General features: G+C 45.0%; 1 protein-coding gene across 1 annotated transcript in view; it reads left to right on the forward strand.

Moving 5' to 3' along the window:
- Nucleotides 1-12,125, forward strand: part of LOC133451730 (NACHT, LRR and PYD domains-containing protein 3-like) — a 66,718-nt gene that overhangs the window by 30,369 nt on the left and 24,224 nt on the right. The window contains exons 6-11 of the mRNA XM_061730873.1: nt 3,605-5,402; nt 5,659-5,832; nt 6,628-6,801; nt 7,615-7,788; nt 11,263-11,436; nt 11,801-11,971. Of these exons, the coding sequence (XP_061586857.1) occupies nt 3,605-5,402; nt 5,659-5,832; nt 6,628-6,801; nt 7,615-7,788; nt 11,263-11,436; nt 11,801-11,971 (2,665 nt within the window). The remainder of the gene's footprint in view (nt 1-3,604; nt 5,403-5,658; nt 5,833-6,627; nt 6,802-7,614; nt 7,789-11,262; nt 11,437-11,800; nt 11,972-12,125) is intronic.

Raw genomic sequence — 12,125 nt, forward strand, 5'->3', positions numbered from 1 at the left:
GCCATGATACAGGTGTGTACCGATTTCCGTGCATGTACGTCTAACAGTATTGTGGGGCTTGAGGCACAAAGTTTTCAAGGGGGCGCTGTTGAGCCATTTTGCCACGCCCATTAATGCAAACCATTAAATACCAAATTTTTCGCCAGGCCTGGCTTGGGTGCAAAATTTGGTGCCTTTTGGGGAACTATCAAATATGGACCAATCACATGAAGGGGGGGTGCGCTTGTTGGCGTCTAGCGTCGCCACGGTAACACTTTGGAAAGAGAAAAGTAATGCGTGTAGTCGCAGGATGGAGACGCACATTTTGATGTATAACACATCTGGGTTCACGATACGGTTCGGGCTGAATTAATTCTCGAAGGAATGGCATATATTGCTCCAAAATTACGCGATTAATGCAGAATGTTCAAAATGGCCGACTTCCTGTTCGGTTTCGGCCATGGCGCCAAGAGACTTTTCTTTTAGTTGCGACATGATACAGGTGTGTACCGATTTCCATTCATGTACGTCAAAGCGTATTATTGGGCTTGAGGCGCAAAGTTTTTTCTGTCTGAACCAATCAGATGAAGGGTGGGCACGCTTTTTGGCGCCTAGCGTCGCCACGGTAACGCTTTCGAAAGAGAAAAGTAATGCGTGTGGTCGCAGGAGGGAGACGCACATTTTGATGTATAACACACTTGGGGGAACGTTACGGTTCGGGCTGAATTAACTGCCGAAGGAAGGCATAAATTTCGCCAAAATGACACGATTAATTCAAAATGGCCGACTTCCTGTTCGGTTTCTCGACATGACTCCCAGAGACTTTTCTTTAAGTTGCGCCATGATATAGGTGTGTACCGATTTTCGTGCATGTACGTCAAACCGTATCGTGGGGCTTGAGGCACAAAGTTTTCAAGGGGGCGCTGTTGAGCCATTTTGCCACGCCCATTAATGCAAACCATTAAATATCAAATTTTTCGCCAGGCCTGACTTGCATGCAAAATTTGGTGACTTTTTGGGCACGTTTAGGGGGGCAAAAAGGCCTTCCTTTTGTCAGGAAAATAATAATAATAATTAAAGCTGCAAGCAGCGATGAACGGGCCCTCGCACTCACGGCCACCGCCCCCTATAAGCATATCAGAAATGACACCACCCACGACTTCCTATGTCAAACCATTAAAAAGTTATAGCAGAAAAAAGGGACAACCAATCAGAAGAAGGGGCGGGGCTAATTCAGGCCAATGAAGGTCAAGGGCTCCATAAAGAATCTGATGACACCACCCACGACTCTCTATGTCAAATCATTCCAAAGTTATAGCAGAAAATCGGGACAACCAATCAGAAGAAGGGGCGGGGCTAATTAAGGCCAACGAAGCTTGAGGACTCATTACAGAGTCCCATGACACCACCCACGACTCTCTATGTCAAACCATTCAAAAGTTATGGCAGAGAAAAGTATTCTAGGGGGCGCCGTTGAGCCGTTAGGCCACGCCCATTAATGCAAGCCATGAAATATCAAATTTATCGCCAGGCCTGGCTTGCATGCAAAATTTGGTGACTTTTGGAGAACTATCAAATATGGACCAATCAGATGAAGGGGGGGCGCGCCTTTTGCCGTCTAGCGTCGCCACGGTAACACTTTTGAAAGAAAAAAGTAATGCGCGTAGTCGCAGGATGGAGACGCACATTTTGATGTATAACACACCTGGGTGCACGTTACGGTTCGGGCTGAATTAACTGCAGAAGGAATGGCATAAATTTCGCCAAAATGACACGATTAATTCAAAATGGCCGACATCCTGTTCGGTTTCGGGCATGACCCCAAGAGACTTTTGTTTAAGTTGCGCCATGATACAGGTGTGTACCGATTTTCGTGCATGTACATCTAACCGTATTGTGGGGCTTGAGGCACAAAGTTTTCAAGGGGGCGCTGTTGAGCCATTTTGCCACGCCCATTAATGCAAACCATTAAATACCAAATTATTCGCCAGGCCTGGCTTGGGTGCAAAATTTGGTGCCTTTTGGGGAACTATCAAATATGGACCAATCAGATGAAGGGGGGGTGCGCTTGTTGGCGTCTATCGTCGCCACGGTAACACTTTTGAAAGAGAAAAGTAATGCGTGTAGTCGCAGGATGGAGACGCACATTTTGATGTATAACACATCTGGGTTCACGATACGGTTCGGGCTGAATTAATTCTCGAAGGAATGGCATATATTGCTCCAAAATTACGCGATTAATGCAGAATGTTCAAAATGGCCGACTTCCTGTTCGGTTTCGGCCATGGCGCCAAGAGACTTTTCTTTTAGTTGCGACATGATACAGGTGTGTACCGATTTTCGTTCATGTACGTCAAAGCGTATTATGGGGCTTGAGGCGCAAAGTTTTTTCTGTCTGAACCAATCAGATGAAGGGTGGGCACGCTTTTTGGCGTCTAGCGTCGCCACGGTAACGCTTTTGAAAGAGAAAAGTAATGCGTGGGGTCGGAGGATGGAGACGCACATTTTGATGTATAACACACTTGGGGGAACGTTACGGTTCGGGCTGAATTAACTGCCGAAGGAAGGCATAAATTTCGCCAAAATGACACGATTAATTCAAAATGGCCGACTTCCTGTTCGGTTTCTCGACATGACGCCCAGAGACTTTTCTTTAAGTTGCGCCATGATACAGGTGTGTACCGATTTTCGTGCATGTATGTCAAACCGTATCGTGGGGCTTGAGGCACAAAGTTTTCAAGGGGGCGCTGTTGAGCCATTTTACCACGCCCATTAATGCAAACCATTAAATATCAAATTTTTCGCCAGGCCTGACTTGGGTGCAAAATTTGGTGACTTTTTGGGCATGTTAAGGGGGGCAAAAAGGCCATCACTTTGTCAGAAGAAAAAAAATAATAATAAGAAAAATTCCTGCAAATACAATAGGGCCTTCGCACTGAAGGTGCTCGGGCCCTAATAATAAAAATTCCTACAGATACAATAGGGCCTTCGCACTGAAGGTGCTCGGGCCCTAATAATAACATATAAAGATCTGGGCACAGGTCCTGTTGTCCCGCCACAAAGATTTTGCTGGCTTTAATGTTTCCTCTGTTTTATTTCGTTCATTATTGTTAAATTTAGTGTTGATGTGTGTGTGACAGACGTGTGTATGAAGATACGGGACAAATTGCGTCCCGTATTAGTTCAATAAGGGACGTAACATTTTTTTCTCAAATACAGGACAATTCCATATTTTATGGGACGGGTGGCAACCCTAGTGCACACCCAGGAACTTGGTGCTGCTCCATTGATAGAAACAGGATCATGCTGGGAGTGAGCTCTCCTGAAGTCCACAACAATCTCTTTTGTCCACATTCAGAGAGATTGTTGTGTATGCACTACATGGTGGCTAACCTCACTCCTGTAGTCCGTCTGGTCCACATGGTGGCAAACCTCACTCCTGTAGTCTGGTCCACATGGTGGCTAACCTCACTCCTGTAGTCTGGTCCACATGGTGGCTAACCTCACTCCTGTAGTCCGTCTGGTCCCCGTTGCTGATGAGACCCATATCTTGATTGTTTTTTGAATTAAGTTGTTGAGTGAACTTCATAAAACACTAAATCTCTGTCTACGTTCTTCCATTAAGGTATGTCAGTTGCAGTTTGTAAAAAGCAGCTGAAGTCTGAGCTGCAGAAGAAGTACCAGTGTGTTTCTGAGGGGATTGCGAAAGCAGGAAACAAAACCCTTCTGGAGCAGATCTACACGGAGCTCTACATCACAGAGGGAGGGACCGGAGAGGTCAACAAAGAACATGAAGTCAGACAGATTGAAGCAGCTTCCAGGAAACCACACAGAGCAGAAACAACCATCAGACAGGAAGACATCCTTAAACTCCCACCTGGAAGAGGAGGATCAATCAGAACGGTGATGACGAAGGGAGTGGCCGGCATCGGGAAAACAGTCCTAACACAGAAGTTCAGTCTGGACTGGGCTGAAGGAAGAACCAACCAGGACATCCAGTTCCTGCTTCCATTCACCTTCAGAGAGCTGAATGTGCTGAGAGAGGAGAAGTTCAGCTTGGTGGAATTAGTTCATCACTTCTTCTCTGAAACCAGAGGAATCTGCAGCTTTAAAGAGTTCCAGGTCGTGTTCATCTTTGACGGTCTGGATGAGAGTCAACTTCCTCTGGACTTCCCCAAATCTACAATCGTCAATGACCCCAGAAGGTCCACCTCAGTGGACGTGCTGCTGACAAACCTCATCAGGGGGAACCTGCTTCCTTCTGCTCGTCTCTGGATCACCACACGACCCGCAGCAGCCAATCAGATCCCTCCTGAGTGTGTTGACATGGTGACAGAAGTCAGAGGGTTCACTGACTCACAGAAGGAGGAATACTTCAGGAAGAGGTTCAGAGATGAGGAGCAGACCAGCAGGATCATCTCCCACATCAAGACATCACGGAGCCTCCACATCATGTGCCACATCCCAGTGTTCTGCTGGATCACTGCTACGGTCCTGGAGAACGTCCTGGAGAACGTCCTGGAAACCAGAGAGGGAGGGGAGCTGCCTAAGACCCTGACTGAGATGTACATCCACTTCCTGGTGGTCCAGGCCAAACTGAAGAAGGTCAAGTATGACGGAGGAGCTGGGACGGATCCACACTGGAGTCCAGACAGCAGGAAGATGGTGGAGTCTCTGGGAAAACTGGCTTTTGAGCAGCTGCAGAAAGGAAACCTGATCTTCTATGAACCAGACCTGAGAGAGTGTGGCATCGATGTCAGAGAGGCTTCAGTGTACTCGGGAGTGTTCACCCAGATCTTTAGAGAGGAGAGTGACCTGTACCAGGACCAGGTCTTCTGCTTCATCCATCTGAGTGTCCAGGAGTTTCTGGCTGCTCTTCATGTCCATCAGACCTTCATCAGCTCTGGAGTCAACCTGCTGGAGGAACAAAGAAACACCTCCAGGTCGTTTAAAACAAGAGCAGAGACTGACCTCTATCAGACAGCTGTGGACAAGGCCTTACAGAGTCCCAACGGACACCTGGACTTGTTCCTGCGCTTCCTCCTGGGTCTTTCAGTGGAGACCAATCAGATTCTCCTACGAGGTCTGTTGGAACCAAAACAAATAAGTTCACAGAACAATCAGAAAACAGTTGAATACATCAAGTGGAAGATCAGTAAGTATCTGTCTACAGAGAGAAGCATCAACCTGTTCCACTGTCTGAATGAACTGAACGATCGGTCTCTGGTGGAGGAGGTCCAACAGTACCTGAGGTCTGGACGTCTCTCCAGAAATTATCTGTCTCCTGCTGAGTGGTCGGCTCTGGCCTTCATCTTACTGTCATCAGAAGAAGATCTGGAGGTGTTTGACCTGAAGAAGTTCTCAGCTTCAGAGTGGGCTCTACGGAGGCTGCTGCCGGTGGTCAAAGCCTCCAAGAAAGCTGTGTAAGGACGAACACGGACACATCTGTTAAATTCACTGTTCAACTAAGTTCAGGTTCATGTGGGGCCAGTTCTCCTCAATGATTCATCTCAGAAAACTTTACATGTAGAGAAGAGAAATGCAGCTATCAAAATGATCAATAATTATGTATTATTAGTTTAAATAATCAGCATTCATTGACATATCATTTATTTCTTTGTTAAATTACTTTATCAACTTTTAAATAACCTCACGATCTCTCTTTAATCTCCTCTGCAGGTTGAGTGGCTGTAACCTCTCAGAGGACATCTGTCCACGTCTGTCCTCAGTTCTCAGCTCTCAGTCCTCCAGTGTGACAGAACTGGACCTGAGGAACAACGACCTGTATGATTATGGACTGAAGCAGCTGTGTCCTGGACTGGAGAGTCCACACTGTCACCTGGAGTCTCTCAGGTCAGAATCCACCAGGTGTTCAACTGTGGACCGTTACAACTGTTTGGTTGTTTTATTAGATCCCCGTTAGCTGCTGACCTTTAACAGCAGTTTCTCTGGGGTCTCATCAGAATCATCAGCTGAATTACAACATTATTATTAATTGTCACGAAGTGGGGTGGATAGGACCCAGATGAAGGAGACAGGAATTCCAAAAATAGTGATTTATTAACAAAAAGTGCTGCTGAGCAGGATCCAAGAACCAGAATATAAACGTGACAAACCTGACCAGAAACATGGAGGGATGAAACAGTCCGGACCAGCAGGGAGGGAAAGACAAGACCAGATATACAGAAGGGTTGACGAGACACAGGTGCAGACAATTAGGGCAGACGGGAACAAGGGAAGTCAACACAGAACTGATACACAAAGACACAAGTTTAAAAATAAAACAGGGACTAAATAACCAAACAGTGACATTAATTAAATACATAAACATACATGTTCACAACTCAGGTACAACAGACACTAGGAAACCTGCTTAAAGTACAAAAAAAACATAATCAGCACAATGGAAATATGACTCTACAGTTCCACTTTTTCAAATCAGGATTTACATTTTCTCATCACACTCTCAAACACAATATTAAGAAAAATAAAATCAATAGCTCTATTTAAAAAGAATAGCAAATTTTTTCCAGTTTTTCAACAACACAACAACTTTCTGGACAGTGTGAGATAGAACACATTTACATGAAATGTTATACACAAACATTCCTAAATAACCTCATGATCTCTCTTGAATCTCCTCTGCAGACTGAGTGGCTGTAACCTCTCAGGGAACATCTGTGCAGATCTGTCCTCAGTTCTCAGCTCTCAGTCCTCCAGTCTGACAGAACTGGACCTGAGCAACAACCCCCTGCAGGATTCTGGACTGGAGCAGCTTTGTCCTGGACTGGAGAGTCCACACTGTCACCTGGAGTCTCTCAGGTCAGAATCCACCCAGTGTTCAACTGGTGACCGTTACAACTGTTTGTTTGGTTGTTTTATTAGATCCCCGTTAGCTGCTGACCTTTCACAGCAGTTTCTCTGGGGTCTCGTCAGAATCATCAGCTTAATTACAACATTATCATTAATTGTCACGAAGTGGGGTGGATAGGACCCAGATGCAGGAGACAGGAATTCCAAAAATAGTGATTTATTAACAAAAATAAATGCTAATGAGCAGGATCCAAGTACCAGAATATGAACGTGACAAACCTGACCAGAAACATGGAGGGAGGAAACAGTCCAGACCAGCATGGAACAACGGAAAGACCGGACCAGATATACAGAAGGGTTGACGAGACACAGGTGCAGACAATCAGGGCAGATGGAACAAGGGAAGTCAAAACAGAACTGATTCACAAAGACAAACTTTCAAAATAAAACAGGGAATAAAGAACCAAACTGTGACATTAATTAAATACATAAACATACATGTTCACAACTCAGGTACAACAGACACTAGGAAACCTGCTTAAAGTACAAAAAAAACATAATCAGCACAATGGAATTATAACTCTACAGTTCCTCTTTTTAAAATCAGGATTTACATTTTCTCATCAAACTCTCAAACACAATATTAAGAAAAATAAAACCAATAGCTCAATTTAAAAAGAATTATATTTCATGTTATATTTTCCAGTTTTTTCAACAACACAACAACTTTCTGGAAAGTGTGAGATAGAACACATTTACATGAAATGTTATACACAAACTTTCCTAAATGACCTCATGATCTCTCTTTAATCTCCTCTGCAGACTGAGTGGCTGTTACCTCTCAGGGAACATCTGTCCACTTCTGTCCTCAGTTCTCAGATCTCAGTCCTCCAGTCTGACAGAACTGGACCTGAGCTACAACGACCTGCAGGATTCTGGACTGAAGCAGCTGTGTCCTGGACTGGAGAGTCCACACTGTCACCTGGAGTCTCTCAGGTCAGAATCCACCAAGTGTTCAACTGGTGACCGTTAGAACTGTTTGGTTGGTTGTTTTATTTGTTGTGCCAAAAGGGGCGCTGTTCAGTTATCAAGGGTTATTCATAATTTTCCTTCAACAATTATTAATAATAAGTAGATTATTTGTCAAATTGAATAACCAAAATGACTTAATTTTTGCATGGGCACCACCTGGGCCTTAACCAGGAAAATGATAATTGTAACAACAAAATCAGTCTCAAAAATAGGGGTTATTATGCAGAGTAACAGTAAAGGGCTGTTATTTCTGCAGGATAATGTTGAAGGCTCTTTAATAGTTCTGCACTAGCTCTGTCAAACAAGCCATTATGACAAAATATGTGTAAAACAACACAAACGACTTCTCTCATGAAAATCATCAGAATGTATTTAGATCCAGGTGTCAAGCAGTTGGAAAAGGGACACCATTGAATAAATCCTGACAGCAAGCTACATTAAAAATATAAAACACTAACCATAAAAAAACCAAACAAGAATAAAACGCTAACTGCATGAAGGAAAAGAAATCAAAAACAATAAACACGTGGTACAAAACTTCCGATCATCTGTGCTTCAAAACAACGTGGCCTTACGTGGCCGGCAAGATGGCTGCGGCATTTAAAGATGGCTGCGCCCTCGTGACCACATGCAATGAGACAGGATGACGGGGCGCGGTATTTAAAACCACGGATAACTGGTGAAAATGGCGCCAATAAATTAACAAACAACAATAATGCCGGTAGTTGCCGGCGTTACACAGTAATATGCATATGGTAACTTAACCTTAAACACAAATTTAGCTCTGAACCGCTCTAGATTAAACTGATCACCCAAAACACAGCCTCGCGCTTCCTCGGTTCTGGATCGGGAAGGACTGCGGCTCTGTCGGGTTCGGGTCGCGTTCTGCCGCGGGTTTCAGTCCGATGCGGCCTCGTTTTTCTCTGCTTCCAACTCTGAAAGAAAAGAGACAGTAGCTACAGCGATGCCTCACGCCGGCTCCCTGGTACCGGTCCATGGAGCCTCTAAACTCTGCCTTGCTGCGCACGGGGCTGGTTCCGTCCGTCGGAATTGTGGTTCATCTGTGTGTGTCGCCGGGCTGTGTGGGCTTCAAGGGCCCAAGGCTGCAGCTTCTGCTGCGGATCCTGTTTCACGCTGGCGATCGTCCCTGGAGTGCCATGGTTCCTGGAGCAGGAGAGGGCTCGGAACGAAAAAAAAGGGCGGTTAACGGCAGAGAGAGTCAAAAGCGCAGCGCTCTGGTATCGGATCTTACGCTCGGCCCGTTAATCCAGGTCCCGAATGGCCATCTTCCCCAACAGCTCTCGGGAAAAATGGGGAGACGTGATCCAGATGCGCTGGTCGGCAGGATGGGTCTATCCTGTCCGACTGGGCTGGGAAAGAGAGAGTGAGAGCTGGGGGGACACAGAGTTTTTGTTCCGCGGGTGACGTCATCAGCGCCTGGCCAGAGATTGGACGCCGCCCCCAAGGCACGTTTGTCTTTGTAGTTTTTCACAAAGCGGCCATTTTAAGAGGCATTTTATAGCTGATTTCAGGCCGGGGGTTGAGCCGGCTTTAAAGTCAAATTCATATATTCACAAACTGTTCAATAAGAGTTCACATGATCACATGACGTGGTCCAACATATTCGATCCCTGTTAGCTGCTGACCTTTCACAGCAGTTTCTCTGGGGTCTCATCAGAATCATCAGCTTAATTACAAAACTATCATTAATTAAAATACATAAACAAAATGTTCACAACTCAGAGACAACAGACACTAGGACACCTCCTAAAAGTAAAAAAACAACATTATAATCAGCACAATGGCATTATGACTCTACATTTCCTCTTTTGAAAGTCAGGATTTACATTTTATCATCATACTCTCAAACAAAATATTAAGAAAAATCAAATGAATAGGTCAATATAAAAAGAATAAAAAAATAATTTCCATTTTTCAACAACACAACAACTTTCTGGACAGTGTGAGATAGAACAAACAGTCATGTGTTGTTCACATTTTAACACCCCCTTCAGCAAAACTACACACACAAACACAAAATAAATAGAGGAAAAGGAAACAGTGTCAACACAATAAACAGATTAATAGCTCAATTCTTAACAGTCCATTTTATTCTCCTAAGTAAATAAAAATAACTTCAGCTTCTTTTTAAAGCTTATCGTATTATTTAAAGTCCAAAGGTCTGGTAATTCATTCCACACCACCATCGCTCTGTGATTTTTCTGTTTTAAGTTACTTCTCCATGGAGGCAACAGAAACTGACCTGATGATATTCGCCTCGACATATGACTGTCGGTGTTTGAAAAGAATGTTTATCTTCTGTAAAGTGTTTCTGGTGTTTTGTCTGGTGCAGGGATGCTGAAACTCTCTATAGCCTTAAGGGCCAATCCTAATACACCCCCTACTTTCTACCACTAGCCCTCACCCACGGCCACTAGCCCTAAAAATTAGTAGGGCCCTTGTAATCTTCCCTAGGGATTGGGACAGCACTTCTACGTCACTGCGTGGTTTACGTTCGGGTAGCGACTGCGTAGTTAGGTTTGCACATACGTCACACCATATCAGGAAGCCCAGAGCTAAAAGTTGTTTCAATTTCTGCTGTAGCGCTGTTAATGTGCCACTTTATTAAGTTTTAATATTTTTTCAGGCATAAAAGTAACCGTTACGATCCCCAACCTGGGCTCTGTTTATCCAAATAATGCCGGTTAAGAAATTTGCTTGAATGTTTTCGGAGATGAGAAGAGCCACCGAGTCGGGAGCTGATTTATGGTTCCGCGTTAAATCGATGCAGAGCCTACGGCGTACGGCGTAGGGTCTGCATTGGTGTAATGCGGATCCATAAATCAGCTTTTATTCTGGCGAGATCTTCGCAACAACGGGCAAGCGAGTGATTATGTACATTCACCGAGTGAATATTATGAAAGTAAAATATATATTTCTCGCTAGAAATGTAATCAAAACGCAAAATATTGATTTTTTTGACTAAAAATCAGAAATGTCCACCATGTTTTTTTGTTTGATTCTCAGTCTGTAAATAATGACGTAAAGAATTCTGGGAAATTTTTCTGGCCCTCGGTCGGTGGGTCAGCATCTGAAATCCCTCGCTGTGAAGGGCCAGATTCATAACCCCTAACCCTCGTTATGTCCACTAGCCCTACATGCAAAGGGCCACCACTACCCTCACGGGAATGCGCAAAATTTAGGGGTAGTGCTGAAAATTAGGGGTAGGTGGGGATTGGGACCTGCCCTAAGTCAAGTTGAAAACTTTTTTATTGACTTGTGTCTGTCTGTCTTTAATTACTGCATTTAAATTCTTAAATTTCAAGTCATTTCTTTTAAATGTTTTTATTTTAAGCCCTTTGAATTGTCTTGTACATGAAAGGTTATACACAAACTTTCCTAAATGACCTCATGATCTCTCTTTAATCTCCTCTGCAGGTTGAGTTTCTGTGACCTCTCAGGGAACATCTGTCCACTTCTGTCCTCAGTTCTCAGCTCTCAGTCATCCAGTCTGACAGAACTGGACCTGAGCAACAACGACCTGCAGGATTCTGGACTGGAGCAGCTGTGTCCTGGACTGGAGAGTCCACACTGTCACCTGGAGTCTCTCAGGTCAGGATTCATTCAAGTCTTCTCCAGGTCCAGTGAACCTGCTGCTAAACGTGACTTCAGCAGGACACTTGAGCAGAGAACATGCAGCAGACCTGTGTTGTGTGTCTGCAGCAGGACACTTGAGCAGAGAACATGCAGCAGACCTGTGTTGTGTGTCTGCAGCAGGACACTTGAGCAGAGGACATGCAGCCGCCCTGTGTTGTGTGTCTGCAGCAGGACACTTGAGCAGAGGACATGCATAGACCTGTGTTGTGTGTCTGCAGCAGGACACTTGAGCAGATAACTTGCAGCAGACCTGTGTTGTGTGTCTGCAGCAGGACACTTGAGCAGAGGACATGCATAGACCTGTGTTGTGTGTCTGCAGGCTGTCAGGCTGTCTGATCTCAGAGGAAGGAAGTTCTTCTCTGGTCTCAGCTCTGACCTCCAACCCCTCCCACCTGAGAGAGCTGGACCTGAGCTACAACCATCCAGGGGAGTCAGCAGGGAAGCTTCTGTCTAGACTGGAGGATCCCCGCTGGAGACTGGACACTCTCAGGTAGGACACTCTCAGGTAGGACACTCTCAGGTAGGACACTCTCAGGTAGGACACTCTCAGGTAGGACACTCAGGTAGGACACACTCAGGTAGGACACTCTCAGGTAGGACACTCTCAGGTAGGACACTCTCAGGTAGGACACACTGCTGGGTGG

The sequence above is a fragment of the Cololabis saira genome, chromosome 10 (genome assembly GCF_033807715.1).
Source record: "Cololabis saira isolate AMF1-May2022 chromosome 10, fColSai1.1, whole genome shotgun sequence".
Classification (NCBI taxonomy): domain Eukaryota; kingdom Metazoa; phylum Chordata; class Actinopteri; order Beloniformes; family Belonidae; genus Cololabis; species Cololabis saira.